At 46.0% G+C, this 16,034-nt stretch overlaps 1 protein-coding gene across 4 annotated transcripts in view; it reads right to left on the bottom strand.

The window, feature by feature from the left end:
• Nucleotides 1-16,034, bottom strand: part of SEC24C (SEC24 homolog C, COPII coat complex component) — a 110,808-nt gene that overhangs the window by 76,557 nt on the left and 18,217 nt on the right. For 2 of the 4 annotated variants that reach the window (XM_073560042.1, XM_073560044.1), the window contains 4 exons: nucleotides 12,506-12,675; nucleotides 11,581-12,033; nucleotides 10,458-10,603; nucleotides 8,503-8,571 (listed from right to left, as the gene is read on the bottom strand). In XM_073560042.1, coding sequence (XP_073416143.1) covers nucleotides 8,503-8,571; nucleotides 10,458-10,603; nucleotides 11,581-12,033; nucleotides 12,506-12,675 — 838 coding nt within the window. The remainder of the gene's footprint in view (nucleotides 1-8,502; nucleotides 8,572-10,457; nucleotides 10,604-11,580; nucleotides 12,034-12,505; nucleotides 12,676-16,034) is intronic. The other 2 variants (XM_073560043.1, XM_073560045.1) reach the window with 1 other exon arrangement.

The raw sequence follows: 16,034 nt of genomic DNA, 5'->3' as shown, positions 1-16,034 counted from the left end.
GCGCGAGAGCGAGAAAGAGCGCGAGAGCGAGAAAGAGCGCGAGAGCGAGAAAGAGCGCGAGAGCGAGAAAGAGCGCGAGAGCGAGAAAGAGCGCGAGAGCGAGAAAGAGCGCGAGAGCGAGAAAGAGCGCGAGAGCGAGAAAGAGCGCGAGAGCGAGAAAGAGCGCGAGAGCGAGAAAGAGCGCGAGAGCGAGAAAGAGCGCGAGAGCGAGAAAGAGCGCGAGAGCGAGAAAGAGCGCGAGAGCGAGAAAGAGCGCGAGAGCGAGAAAGAGCGCGAGAGCGAGAAAGAGCGCGAGAGCGAGAAAGAGCGCGAGAGCGAGAAAGAGCGCGAGAGCGAGAAAGAGCGCGAGAGCGAGAAAGAGCGCGAGAGCGAGAAAGAGCGCGAGAGCGAGAAAGAGCGCGAGAGCGAGAAAGAGCGCGAGAGAGAGAAAGAGCGCGAGAGCGAGAAAGAGCGCGAGAGAGAGAAAGAGCGCGAGAGAGAGAAAGAGCGCGAGAGAGAGAAAGAGCGCGAGAGAGAGAAAGAGCGCGAGAGAGAGAAAGAGCGCGAGAGAGAGAAAGAGCGCGAGAGAGAGCGCGAGAGAGAAAGAGCGCGAGAAAGAGAAAGAGCGCGAGAGAGAGAAAGAGCGCGAGAGAGAGAAAGAGCGCGAGAGAGAGAGCGCGAGAGCGAGAGAAAGAGCGCGAGAGCGAGAGAAAGAGCGCGAGAGCGAGAGAAAGAGCGCGAGAGCGAGAGAAAGAGCGCGAGAGCGAGAGAAAGAGCGCGAGAGCGAGAGAAAGAGCGCGAGAGCGAGAGAAAGAGCGCGAGAGCGAGAAAGAGCGCGAGAGCGAGAAAGAGCGCGAGAGCGAGAAAGAGCGCGAGAGCGAGAAAGAGCGCGAGAAAGAGCGCGAGAGCGAGAAAGAGCGCGAGAAAGAGCGCGAGAGCGAGAAAGAGCGCGAGAAAGAGCGCGAGAGCGAGAAAGAGCGCAAGAGCGAGAAAGAGCGCAAGAGCGCGAGAAAGAGCGCGAGAAAGAGCGCGAGAAAGAGCGCGAGAAAGAGCGCGAGAAAGAGCGCGAGAAAGAGCGCGAGAAAGAGCGCGAGAAAGAGCGCGAGAAAGAGCGCGAGAAAGAGCGCGAGAAAGAGCGCGAGAAAGAGCGCGAGAAAGAGCGCGAGAAAGAGCGCGAGAAAGAGCGCGAGAAAGAGCGCGAGAAAGAGCGCGAGAAAGAGCGCGAGAAAGAGCGCGAGAAAGAGCGCGAGAAAGAGCGCGAGAAAGAGCGCGAGAAAGAGCGCGAGAAAGAGCGCGAGAAAGAGCGCGAGAAAGAGCGCGAGAAAGAGCGCGAGAAAGAGCGCGAGAAAGAGCGCGAGAAAGAGCGCGAGAAAGAGCGCGAGAAAGAGGGCGAGAAAGAGGGCGAGAAAGAGGGCGAGAAAGAGAGCGAGAAAGAGCGCGAGAAAGAGCGCGAGAAAGAGCGCGAGAGCGAGCGCGAGAGCGAGCGCGAGCGCGAGAGCGAGCGCGAGAGAGAGCGCGAGAGAGAGCGCGAGAGAGAGCGAGCGCGAGAGAGAGAAAGAGCGCGAGAGAGAGAAAGAGCGCGAGAGAGAGAAAGAGCGCGAGAGAGAGAAAGAGCGCGAGAGAGAAAGAGCGCGAGAGAGAGAAAGAGCGCGAGAGAGAGAAAGAGCGCGAGAGAGAGAAAGAGCGCGAGAGAGAAAGAGCGCGAGAGAGAAAGAGCGCGAGAGAGAGAAAGAGCGCGAGAGAGAGAAAGAGCGCGCGAGAGAGAAAGAGCGCGAGAGAGAGAAAGAGCGCGAGAGAGAGAAAGAGCGCGAGAGAGAGAAAGAGCGCGAGAGAGAGAAAGAGCGCGAGAGAGAGAAAGAGCGAGAGAGAGAAAGAGCGAGAGAGAGAGAGAAAGAGCGAGAGAGAGAGAGAGAGAAAGAGCGAGAGAGAGAGAGAGAAAGAGCGAGAGAGAGAGAGAGAGAAAGAGCGAGAGAGAGAGAGAGAAAGAGCGAGAGAGAGAGAAAGAGCGAGAGAGAGAGAAAGAGCGAGAGAGAGAGAGAGAAAGAGCGAGAGAGAGAGAGAGAAAGAGCGAGAGAGAGAGAGAGAAAGAGCGAGAGAGAGAGAGAGAAAGAGCGAGAGAGAGAGAGAGAAAGAGCGAGAGAGAGAGAGAGAAAGAGCGAGAGAGAGAGAGAGAAAGAGCGAGAGAGAGAGAGAGAAAGAGCGAGAGAGAGAGAAAGAGCGAGAGAGAGAGAAAGAGCGAGCGAGAGAGAGAAAGAGCGAGCGAGCGAGAGAGAGAGAAAGAGCGAGCGAGAGAGAGAGAAAGAGCGAGCGAGAGAGAGAGAAAGAGCGAGCGAGAGAGAGAGAAAGAGCGAGCGAGAGAGAGAGAAAGAGCGAGCGAGAGAGAGAGAAAGAGCGAGCGAGAGAGAGAGAAAGAGCGAGCGAGAGAGAGAGAAAGAGCGAGCGAGAGAGAGAGAAAGAGCGAGCGAGAGAGAGAGAAAGAGCGAGCGAGAGAGAGAGAAAGAGCGAGCGAGAGAGAGAGAAAGAGCGAGCGAGAGAGAGAGAAAGAGCGAGCGAGAGAGAGAGAAAGAGCGAGCGAGAGAGAGAGAAAGAGCGAGCGAGCGAGAGAGAAAGAGCGAGCGAGAGAGAAAGAGCGAGAGAGAGAGAAAGAGCGAGAGAGAGAAAGAGCGAGAGAGAGAAAGAGCGAGAGAGAGAAAGAGCGAGAGAGAGAAAGAGCGAGAGAGAGAAAGAGCGAGAGAGAAAAGGAGAAAGAGAAAAGGAGAAAGAGAGAAAAGGATAAAGAGAGAATGAGAAAGAGAATGAGAGAAAGAGAGCAAGAGAGCGAGAGAGAGCAAGAGAGCGAGAGAGAAAGAGAAGAGAGAATGAGAGAAAGAGCGAGAGAGAAAGAGCGAGAAAGAGCGAGAGAGAAAGAGAGCGCGAGCGAGAGAGAGAGAGAGAGCGAGAGAAAAAGAGAATTTTTTCACCCGCCAGGATTGGCATTTAGGGTTAACTTTCTTTCCGGAAAGCCAATTCCGGGCATGCGCAGTGTAGAAATACGGATCCTGCAACCAAAAAAACGTTGCAGTGTCCGTCCTGCCATGTCAGCGGACACTACAATTCTGGATCCGTACAAAAACGGATCCAACGGATAACCATCCGTCAAGACCCGCCGTTAATGCAAGTCAATGGGTAAAACGGCGGATCCGTTTTTTTTTTTTTTTGCAAAACGGCGGATTTTGACTGATGGTGAAAGACGGATGTGTGAAACAGGCCTAACATGAAACATTTGGTGAAAGGTCTTTGACACTCCTGAAATCTAACAGAAGTACGAGGGGCGCCTGAAAACTTCGAGGCCCACCCATGAAATCTTTTTTGCATGGTCTTGTTTTGCAATGCAATATGTTATTTAGTTAGTTGAATGGTCTCATGAGCAATCTGGATTTATTTTGATTTTTTTTTGTTTCCGTTATAGCATTTTAAAGTTGGATCGCAAGACTGAAATATGGAAATGGAGAAGTTGGCAAAGTTCACACATCGGCTGTTGCAATGGCTGCAATTCCACCTTCCACCAAGGTGCTTTTTCATCTGTGGGAATAGGTGATAGGCCGAGGGAGCCAAACCAGGGGAATAGGGTGGGTGCTGAAGCAGTTGGAAACCACAGGAGTGAATTGCAAGTTTTCAGGCGCCCCTCGTACATTGGGTCACTGGAGTTGGTGGGTTTTCTGTGCTGCTAATGATGCCCCAGTTACAGTAACAAAAAAATGATCAAGTAAAAAATAAATAAGTGCTCGGCAGAGATCTTTGATGATTTCTTGGGGAACAAACTATGTAAAAAAAAAAAATAAATAAATATATTTTTTGGTAGTAACAGAGTATTAAAGATTAAAAGGTCCCCGTCACAAAATAAAAAATATGAAAAAACATTTTTTCCTATAAAATACATTTTAAACATAAACCTACACATAATCGGTATCTACTCGACAGCAATAAATTGGATAATTCATTCAGGTTTCTTTTTTTTGTGAACCGTGAACAGTAAATAGTATAAACAAAAAATAATTATAGAAAATTACAGAGTAACTTATATGTAGCTCAAAGTGGTGTTACAAATACTGTAATATGATTTGTCATGTATAAAGCAAAGCCTTGTACTACAACTGCAGTGAAAAAATAAACGTTATAGCTACTGAAAAGTATTGGCAAAATGGAAAAAAGTGACAGTCATTAAGGCTCATTCTGGCCTGGTCACTAATGGATTAAAGCAACTGAATTATTAGCGCCAGGCCCCTACAGACCACCACCAACTAACCTAGGCTGGAATATCCTATCATTAAACTATTTTTTTTAAGCAACCATATATCCTTTAAAAAAAAAATAAAAACAAAATCCTTTCTGTCACTTTCCCTACAATCATTCCACTATCTACATACCATATATATAATTTTTTTTCTTAAGGTCGGCAAATGTCTTTGAAATCCAGTCCAGATGGTGTCCACACTTCTGACATGTAAAAATAAAGAATAAATTACAAAATAAAAAAAATTTTGTACTAAACCCAGTGCCTACATTGTTTTTTTAAAGTAGACACCTGGGACATTGTCAAAATGCCACTCAAAACTATATACACGAAGGCACCTTAACGCAATTTTGCATCAAAGTTGAATTTTTAATAAAAAAAAAAAATAAAAACATAAAAATTTAAATTAGTGGCTACAAGTGTGGCACACACAGAAAATTACAACCACCACACCTCCTTAAAATAAAAGTTTAACACATGGAGAGTCCATACATCCCGTATATACTAGTGTATAAGCCGACCCCCCTAATTTTGCCACAAAAAAAACTGGGAAAAATACACCCCATATATAATGCTGCACAAAGGTTAATAATGGCCCCATAAAATGCTCCGTAGAATAATATTGCCCCATATGCTGCTCCATAAGAGGCTCCATACATTGTGCCCCCCATAAGGAGCTCCATACACTGTACCCCCATAAGACGCTCCATACATTGTGCCCCCACAAGATGCTCCATACATTGTGCCCCCACAAGATGTTCCATACATTACGCCTCCCACAAGATGCTCCATAAGATGCCCCATATGCTGCTGCCAAAATACCTCTCGTCAGGAAGGGGTTAAACAGATAGTCATAAAAACATTAAAACATAGCTAATTCAGATTTCCCATGTTTACTTTATGTTTGGCTTTTTTATACATAGATTTATTTTTTGAGATACATTAAGACTTTCACAAGTTAAGCAGCAATTTTTGGACATTTTCAAGAAACTTTTAGAATCCTGCTTATATGGGGGTTGACTTCGTTCTCTAGTTTTTTTTTTCCACCTTCCACTCAAAACCCTTAATTCTAACATTGTTTTTAAGGGAATTGTTTTTACAGCGTACATTGTGTTGTAAAAATGAACTTGCAATATGATTCTGCCGATACTAAAACACACTATTATTATTTTAGCGGTGAAATTTTTTTTTTAACTTTAAAAAAAAAAAAAAAAAGAATATATACATACATACATACACACAAATGAAGGCTGGCGTAACACAAAAAAAACAGTAAAACTACATTCTGGAATTCATATTATTTTCTTGTTACATAGTTTACCGGTCAGAGCAAAGAGTGGGTGTGGGGATACGAACTTTTGTGTTTTTTTCTTTCTTGGCTTTCACAGGAGAACAGTCAGGACATGGAACATGGAGGTCCTAAGCAAACCTCCGGGTGGCATGGCAACCCGCGATCACGTTAAATCCATAGTCCAAGATTGACAGTGGCATTTAACATGTTAATAGTCGCGGTCAGAGCTCCGCTCCACTCACGTCTGTTAGGGTACGTTCCCACGGTCAGTAAACGCTGCGGTTTGGATGCTGCGTACATTCGCAGGGTCCGACCCGCGGTGTCCAGATGTTACAGCATAGTGGATGGGATTTTAAGAAATCCCATGCCCAGAATGCATGCACTGTCTTCCCCACAGAGACAGACATGCCACACGCCTTTCCAGACCGCAGCATGTTCATCTTGCGGAGACACAAGTCTCCGCAAGATAAATATCAACAGTACAATGTATAGGACGCGGGGATTCCGCACGGTTTAATGGATATGTGACACCCCAGAGTCCGGTTGTCACAGTTACATTGCCTCCCTCTAATGGGTAAAGTCATGCCTGGAGGCAGGAGGGGGGCCCCCATGCCAGGTAACAGATTACATGACAATTCCAGCTGCAGGTCAGAAAGGGGAGCTGCCTGATAAATTCTGGCCAGCAGATGGGGTTAGTGAGTCAGCAAGTAGTGAGCTGAGAGAAAGCAAAGGGAGTTGTCATGGAAACGAGAGCAGCTGAGTTGATGACAAGACAGTTAAGCCTGAGGTAGAAGATCTTTCTGGAAGATCCAGTCAGTTGGAGAGCTGATCTGTGAGGAGGGGGAAGGACGATAGGAGAGACAAGAGGCTCCGGGGAAGCTAAAAACTGCGTATAGCAGACCCCAGAGCGAAGCGCTAATAGAGAGAAAGGGACGCTAGAGTCCTGGGGGGCAGGAGCTGTATGTCATGACCGCCGAATCTGGAAGTACAGGGGACTGCAAGTTCCTGAGCGACATTGAACACCTGAGGGCACGGCAGCGGATCAGGAGCCCGGGGCTGACGGTGAAAAGGACGGTACCAGTGGAATAGGCTCACGCTGACAGCCGTACAGGTTAGAGAAGCCATCACGCAATAAAGAGTGGCAGCTTAGTTACAAACAGCAGAGACCCGCACACAAAGCGCAGAGGGAAGGTCCCAAACCCCCACCTGGCAGGGTGGATCCCCTGAATGCCTCCAGGCGAGCCAGACTCAGACATCACCTGAATGTGGTACTCCGGATTGCAGCCATTTGCAAGTAAAAGGTTAAGAAACTACACCTCTCTGTGTCCTTCTCCTATTTCTCTGCACCCCAACATTCACCGCCATCTGAACTATTAATCAACTCTTAATAGCCCTGGGACCATTGCTCTACCCGTGGGGAGCCATTTCCACCTCAGCTGCATCACACCAACAGTCTCAGGTGAACAACACCGCTGTCACCTCTGACCGGAAAACCACACTTAAATACAACACAACTTTCCCCTATTTTATTACTGGACGCCTCAGGGCCATGGACCGGGTCACCGCTGCTGTGACATCCCCCACTGAAGTCGACGGGCCCGGTACCGAGTACCCCAAGGCCCTGCGGGGCGCTTCAGATACATGCGGAATCACCTGCGTTCAATAGCCGGCAGCGCACTGGATGGAGCGGACATGTGCTGCGTTCAAAGCGCTGCTGATTGACTGTCTGCACATACCCTTAGAGGAAGATGATGGCTAAAAAATTCAGCTGAAGATGAGGGCTTGGCTTGTGAACTGCATCAGAGGCCGGGACTCCAGATAAGAAGTAACCAAGCCATATGTCAGGAATGGACTATGGACACTTTAAAATTAAAATACCACTTAAAAAGTCCCTGTCAATGTTGGAAATGCAGAAAGACTGTGCTCTTATTTTATTCCAATTACTCCCCTGCACAACATTTTAAATCCGCCATATTGTTAAACAGATATGGGCCTCTTTATTCAGAGCCAATTGTTGTGATATCTACTAAGGGGGGGGGGGGGTGATGCTCACAGGGTTCTCTGGGGGCATGTCTTTAGGGTGATCTGCATAATTACCCAGTAAGCCTGACCCCTTGGTAAAGAACATAAAAAAGTAGCACAAAATAAAAAAAAACTCATATCTGTGGAGCCATATGATGCTCTTTAAAAAATAAAACAGAAAAAACAACACAAAAGTGGCCACTTTTTACCTTGTGACATGATTTATCGAAACCGACTGACTATAACCCCCCCTCCTACACAGCCAAGCGAATGGGAACTGTCAAGCTATGGTGTTGGCGACAATTTAAAAGGGTTGTCTCATCTTCTTAAATGGCTACAATTACAAAGCTCTTGTAGTAAAGGTATAGCGCCCCTGCACTGCTCTCTTGCAAAAGAAGCCATCATTGGAACGTGCACAGTTGCTGGATCGAAATATCAGAAGAACAAAGGCCAATGTCTAGCAAGAAGCTGGAGGCAAGGGAGAACTGCACTCCTGAACACAGAACTTGAGAAACCCCCTTTGAAGGTAAATTGAGAAAGGACCCCAAACCAGGGAGCCAATGCCCCCATAATAGCACAGACACCTAGTACACATTGTTACTGTAAACCTAGCTTTAGTAGTCTCCATTAATTATCTAGCCCCCTGATCTGTAACCCAGAAGTAGACACCCTCAGGCTTCTTATTCTATGTGCTGACCCCGGACACAGAAAACATGGGTGTCCATACAGGATACATAGCTCATCTTGACATAAGCAAGTTGCTGTGTCTTGTGCCATCGTCTAAGTGGACACAGAAGTACATTGTAGAATGCCGGGATTAGTGATGTTAGGGGATGGAAGGAACCATGCTTTAGTGGGGCGAGTAGCATGCACAAGGGACAATGAGCCAGGTGACAACCACACAAAAACAAGGGAAGGAAGCACACGCGTCACTTACTGGACTGGGAATTGCATCTGGGTCTATCCTGTGCCTTGATTTCTGCTGGGGTGGCAGCTCATTAAGTTGCTTTAATTGTTTAAAAAGACAAGAGTAAGCAATGCCACAAAACAGCAAAGAGAAAGAGCATTAAAAAGGATAACAAAACAAACAGAGAAAAAAAAGAGGGGGCATTGTCATACTGCACTCTACACATTCAAAGTGGTAGATGGCAAAAGCACATCATGCATTTAATGGCCTTGCAGAGGGACATTAATTGACTTAGTATATGAGGAGGAATAAAACCAATATCACAGAGATCAACACCAAAAGAAAAGCATTCAGATTTTTAACACAATGAACTAACATTAGCTGAGAACCATCTGATAGACTGTGAGCAGGGCCCTAGCTCCTCTGGTTAATTGGTGAAGTATGCGTTAAGGGCTCATGAGACGTCCGTGAAAAATCGGTCCTAGCATGGACTGCTAACACGCATAATTGACCGCAGGTCTCCCAACCCCAGCATGAGAGCCTCATAGAAATATATGACGGTCAGGTCGGAAGAGCCACGGCCAGTCCGTGCATTGAGATCCAAGTTCGGACCAAGATCCACGGCCGTCTGAATAATCCCTTACTCTGATGTCTGATATTGTCAGTACGTAACCCTAATTATATGTAAAGTGCTGTTGAATATGTTGATGCTATATAAAGATTATTGTTTTCAGAGGATTCCATATACCAAACCAATCTCTAGTGAAGAGCAAACATGCTCTGATCAAGTGTTATACGAGCATGCTCGAGTGTTTAGAGAGTGTCTTCGGCGTGCTCGAAAACAATGTTTGAGTCGTCATGGCTGCATGTCTCGCAGCTGTTCCACAATCGCAACACACGCAGTAATTGCCTGTCTATTAGGAAATCCCTGCATGTGTTGCGTCTTACAACGGGGAGAAATGCAGCCACAGCGACTCGAACATATTGTCTTCACCATGCTGGAAAACTATTAGCACTTGGATAACACCTTATCTGCGCACGCTCGTTCATTACTACTAATCTCTAAAAAAAAGTATGTCTGAACAGAAATACATAAGAAGGGCAATGTATCTTGTTTAGAAATGCCATATTTAAAAATTGATAGAATTATTACAGTATATTTATACAAGGCAGCATTAATAATGCACTGTGGCCAAAACACAAGTGTTTTTTACCATTGTTCTACATATGGTAAGCGAAATCACTTGTAATAGAATAATACAAAAATAAATAAAATGTAGGATTCAGCCGTTTTAGTTCTAAAAGTAAAAAAAAAAAAAAAATAGAGTCAATATAGATGTAATTACACATCATATCAAGTTTGCGACTTGGGGGGAAAGGCTCCCCCCAAGAAAAATCTTGATTCTCAGCTATCGCCAGGGCAAATTGTGAATAGTTGCACAAGGCTGAAGAGGACATGTACTACTACATGTATCATTCATGAGATATATTAGTCCCAAGTTTGCCAGAATAGGAGTGATTGCTTCTGAGGCTGATAGCACGGAGGACTTTCTCCAAAACCCTTAAATGTTCTACTGGGTAGTATGGTAAAGACTTTGTCTAGGCCCAGCCGGGGGCTCAGCGGTTGGGCACAGTCGCTTTGAAGTTCTGGGGACCTGGGATCTGACCAAGCAAAATAACTGAATGGAGTTTGCATGTGCTTGGGTGATTGACCTTTGATTTCTCCCATTTCCTTACACACCTCAAAAAACATGCTGATAGGTGAAAAAGATTTCTATGAAGTTGGTTGTAATACCCATTTAGTTCAGCCTTGAGGATAGATACATTTCTATACAAATCCTATGGAAGCAGTCATAGTAGTCATTTTTTTTTCATTAAACTTGCTATATTATAGCTTAAACGATAATTGCTAGTGATTTTCAGATTTTGGTGACATCTTAGAGGTGCCTTAACTTCCAACATACAAAGCAATCAAATCCACTTACAGGGCTGGGGATGGAGTCTGGATCCAACCTCTTTTGTGCAGGAGGTGGTGGGGGGCCCTGAAGACCAGGTTGGCTACCATAATTAGGTGCTCGAGGATATGCTGCAGGGTATCCAGGCTGTGGACCCCTTACAGGTCCGAAGGAACCTAGAAATAAACAAGAATTATTAACCTACATTTTTCTGTTATGCACCTAGAAAAAAAATGTGGCCTTTCTAACGGTATGCTACAAGTGTATGCCATTTTTCTTACCCAAGTGTAACCTTGGCCGGCAGCACATCAAGTTTAACCTATTCTTACAATAATGTTACACAATAATGTTCTGAAGGCGGTTTTCTAGGTTTTAATAGCATTATAAATGCATTCTGGTCAATGGAAAGGATATCTGTACTTACAAAAATAAGTATGTATTTTTTTTCCCTTCCAAAAAAAATATTACTGTACTCTATGGGTGCCTTGATCGCTGTTCTAATAAAGAAAAAAAAAAAACGAAAAGAAAAAAAAAAACCTGTGAAGCCATAAAAGCGAAAGGAGGGCACAACATCGTATATGCCTGCGCAGTGTGAACAGTGGCAAGCCTTTGATATTTTTAAAAGGAAGAATAATACAGATTGTGCTCATATAGATGTATACATACTCATACACTATTGAAGTCACAACGATTGCGAGTACAGCGGCCATAAATTTCTGTGGGCTCATATTGTTCCACTGTATTTTAGGTGGAGACACAATAGCACCCAAGGAAATCAGATGCTCCCTACGGAAGCAGCATGATGAAATGGTCAGCCTCTGAACGGGGTCTGCCCCTCCTTACAGCTCTATTCCACATGTACACATACGAGGCAGCGTCACTGTGTGTTATGCAGACAGCTGGTGTCTGTTAATGCATATAATAGTCATAGGATTACACCATAGTGTAAAATATGGTAAATGATGGGAAGCAGAATTCTCTAAGAAAAAACATTCCTAATGGAAAGTGTTTGTAGATTACACAAAAAAGTGATTGTTTTTGATAGTATGTGATGTAACTGGAAGTTCATAGGTCAATATTACAGAAAGTTCCTGTAAGGATAACACGTTAACAATGCCAATATAAAATACATATTTAGACACAATGTGCTCACCGTTGTGCTGAAGAGGAAATCCGCCCGGACCAGGAGGGGGCATTGAAGGAGGTGGTCCTTGAGGACCAGGTATCATACCCGGGACAGCAGGTTGGGTTTGAGTAGATAATATACTATTTGACTGAGATAACTGTGGTCCAGCTAGTGGTTGTCCTGGTATTCCTGGACCTTGCAATGTAGTAGGTGGAGGACCTCCTGAAATAGGCGGGGGATAGTGTGAGACTGGTGCAGCTGGTTGATGCGGAAAACCTTGAGGAGTAGAAAGTCGTTGTGGAGCAGAAAGTCCAGGGAATTGTTGTGTTGGCGGTGGTTGGATTTGTGGTAAACTAGTAGGAGGCATTCCTTGAGGCAAATTCATAGCAGCTGAACCTTGACTACTGGAATATGGGTTGTAATCGCCTGTCCCTGTGGTAGGAAAACTTCCAGAGGACAGGGGAAGAGGGCTCTGCGAACCTATGGCAAAATAAAAGATCATTGAAAAAGGCACTAGCCAAAACTCCAAGTAGTTACTAATGTTTAAATCTAATTAGTAATCTCACAATCTAAAAAAAATTGTGACACTAGAAAGGCGCTGTTAAAAGGGATGCCCAAATTCTTCATGAAAGTCTGCAGTCACTATGTGTCCACAGACTTGTGAATCCTCACATCATATGAAGCAAGCACTGTGAGGATTCCTCTGTGCCGGCGGCGAGACTGAGTGGTCATATAACCGCAAGTATGCGATATACATACTCTGTCTCACTGCCGGCACCAGAGAATCCTCACAGTGCACATGATGGGACATGATGGGATGATTCACAACTGAGCAGTCACAAAGAAAGACTGCAGACTTTCGAAAAAGCCTGAACAACCCCTTTAATAAAAGAGCACATGTAATACAGTCTTTTTTGTTTAAAAAAAAAAAATACACCATATAAATTCTTACCAAAGCCAGTTGCTGCTGTTAGTGGAGTGGATGTGGGCACACCACCAAGATGCATACCCATCATTTGGTTAGATAACTGCTGTGTACTGGATGAAGATGGAGGGTATTGCTGAAAATTAGCTGCTTGTGGATGAGTTCCTGTTTGGACATATGGTTGCGACACAGGGGGTCTGAAGTAGAACATAAAATGAAAAAATTAGATTAATGGCAAATAAAAGTAAATCAAAATAGCAGTGGCTGAAGTAAGGCTGTAATCTTGGCAAGAAGTATTAAAAAAAAAAAATGAATGGAATTTACCAGAGTAAGAATAAGGGCAAGACAAATATGAAACAACTAAGGAGTAAAAACAAGTTAAACCCTTATGTAAACTTAACATATAAGGAAATGAACCATAGAATATGTGAGGTTATGTATGAAACTGGAAAATCTTCTTTGAAAATGTATATTATAATTTGTTTTAAAAAATAAATAAATAAATAAATAATAAAAAAAAAAAATCGCCAAGGGAAAGATTGACTGTCAGAGACGCATTCACATTTTTGAACACAAGATAAAACATGACGAATGCTATAAACCCACAAATACAGTGAACAAATGCTACTGCCAGTCCAATACGTAGTAAAGTAAAGCAATATTAAGTGGTGGGTAGATGGTGGGCTTTTACAGCACACTCCATATCGGCTGCTTGTCCTTGTTAATCTTGGGTTACATTGTGAAGTGTAGCACAACAAAGATTGCCATGTCACATTACAAATAGACCTGGTGGATTTTAGGTCACAAGTCTTATGTGGCTTCCCTCACCTAGTTTGTGTGCGACATGTCTGCAATTTTTTCCTTTTGCAACCAAATTGCAGCTCAAAAATAGTTGAACTAATTTTTCTTTGGGGCGGTGTGACTTGTCTGACAATTGCTTATGCATGATGTGCCTTTGTAAGTAGGTCTTTCATATTAGAAAATAAAATGCCTACAATAAATGCCGACTTATTTAGCAAGAAAGTATCGTTTGGCTGCAGAGTCAAACGTCCATTCGCGATCACAGCCCAAGTAAAAGGTCTTTTACTCTGTTCATCTGCACATATACATCATTCTGCATGTTAGCTACAGTATCAGACACTGTTTCATAACCTTCTACGTATACTGCTTGCTCATTAAAACAGGATTTTTGGGTTGCTTACCGTAAAATCTGTTTCTCGGAGCCTTCATTGGGGGACACAGAGACCATGGGTGTATGCTGCTGCCACTAGGAGGCTGACACTATGCAAAAAAAGGTTAGCTCCTCCTCCGCAGTGTACACCCCACCGACCGGCAGGGATTTCCTCAGTTAGTGAGAAAGCAGTAGGAGAAGTAACAGAATAGATTGAAAACAGAACAAACAACTCAACTGTAACCATTCAACCAAAGTAAGAACAGGAGCTGTAGAACATGGGAGGGTGCTGTGTCCCCCAATGAAGGCTCCGAGAAACAGATTTTACGGTAAGCAACCCAAAAATCCTGTTTTCTCGTTCGCCTTATTGGGGGACACAGAGATCATGGGACGTCCAAAAGCAGTCCCTGGGGTGGGAAACAAACTTCCATCAGGCCAGCGGGCTCACCACGGCGGCCTGCAGAATCCTTCTACCTAGGCTGGCGTCCGCCGAAGCGTAGGTGTGGACTCTGTAGAATTTCACAAACGTGTGAACCGATGACCATGTTGCAGCTTTACAAAGCTGCAGCGCGGAAGCTCTGTAGCGTACCGCCCAGGAGGCACCCACCGCCCGAGTAGAGTGGGCCCTGATCCCCGGAGGGGCTCCACGCCGCTTAACTCGGTAGGCTTCCAAAATTGCCGATCTGATCCAGCGAGCAATAGTGGCCTTTGACGCCGGGAGACCTTTCCGCGCCCCATCTGGAATAATGAAAAGAGACTCTGTCTTTCGCAAGGAAGCCGTCCTAGACAGATAGACTCTTATTGTCCTAACCAGGTCCAGCTTGTTCAAAGACCGCTCTCGGGGATGAGTTGGACTCGGACAGAAGGACGGTAGCACGATATCCTCATTGAGGTGAAACGAGGACACCACCTTCGGAAGGAAGGAGGGCGGAGGCCGCAGAACTACCTTATCCTGGTGAAGCACCAGAAAGGGAGAGCGGCAAGAAAAAGCTGCCAATTCCGACACGCGCCGGACGGAGGTGATGGCCACCAGAAAGGCCACCTTCCAAGAAAGAAGAGAAAGGGAAACTTCCCTGAGAGGTTCAAAGGGAGAACCTTGCAGAACCTCAAGAACCAGATTAAGATCCCATGGATCCACGGGCGCCCTGTACGGCGGAACCGTGTGAGCCACGCCCTGAAGAAAGGTCTTGACTTGAGGACGGGAAGCCAACGTTCTCTGAAAGAAAATGGACAGCGCCGAAACTTGCCCCTTCAAGGAACTGAGGGCAAGCCCCGCTTCCAATCCTGCCTGGAGAAAGGCTAGGACTGAAGGGAGCGAAAAGTACATGGGCGCGATGTCATTGGTCTCACACCAAGTGAAATAGGCCTTCCAAGTACAGTAGTAGATCTTGTAAGATGATGGCTTGCTGGCTCGGATCATGGTCTGAATTACTTGGTCGGAAAATCCAGCTCGTTTCAAAACCTCGGTCTCAACAGCCACGCCGTTAAATTGAGCGGCCGAGAATTGGGGTGGCAAATCGGACCTTGGGACAGCAGATCTGCTCTGTCCGGAAGCTTCCAGGGAGCGTCCGCAAGAAGATTGACAATGTCCGCGAACCAAGACCTTCTGGGCCAATTCGGGGCGATGAGAATGACTGGAATTCCTTCTGCCTTGATCTTCCTCAACAGCTTGGGAAGAAGAGGCAGAGGAGGGAACAGGTAGGGAAGATCGAACTGGGACCAAGGAATGGCCAGGGCGTCGGCGCCCACTGCCAGAGGGTCCCGAGACCTGGACACGAATTGTGGGACTTTCCTGTTGAGACGAGATGCCATGAGATCTACATCCGGGGTTCCCCACCGAAGGCAGAGCCGATGAAACACCTCCGGATGTAGGGACCACTCTCCTGCCGCGAGACCCTCGCGGCTGAGAAAATCGTCGGCCCAGTTGTCTACGCCGGGGATGTGGACCGCGGAAATTGTCGGAACGGAAATCTCCGCCCAAAGAAGGATTTTGGACACCTCCGCCAGGGCTGAGACACTCCGTGTTCCCCCTTGGCGGTTGACATATGCCACCGCTGTGGCATTTTCTGTCTGAACCCGAACAGGCAGTCCCTTGAGGGAGAAGCCTCTCCCAGTGAACGAGAGCCAGATGGATCGCTCGAATCTCTAGAACGTTGATCGGTAGTGCGGATTCCCAATCCGACCATCGACCCTGAACAGTGTGGTTGCGGAACACTGCACCCCAGCCGAGGAGACTGGCATCTGTGGTTACTATCTGCCAGTGAATGGGAAGGAAGGATCGACCCGATAGGATGAGAGGTGACGTCAACCACCAGTTGAGAGACCGCTTGATCCGGCATGAAAGATGGACAGGGCGATCCAGGTACAGAGGCGACCTGTTCCATC

The sequence above is a fragment of the Dendrobates tinctorius genome, unplaced genomic scaffold (genome assembly GCF_039654945.1).
Source record: "Dendrobates tinctorius isolate UK_male_01 unplaced genomic scaffold, ASM3965494v1 ptg000292l, whole genome shotgun sequence".
Lineage (NCBI taxonomy): Eukaryota > Metazoa > Chordata > Amphibia > Anura > Dendrobatidae > Dendrobates > Dendrobates tinctorius.
Note: the sequence above shows the minus strand (reverse complement) of the source record. Positions and strands in the feature narration are given on the sequence as shown.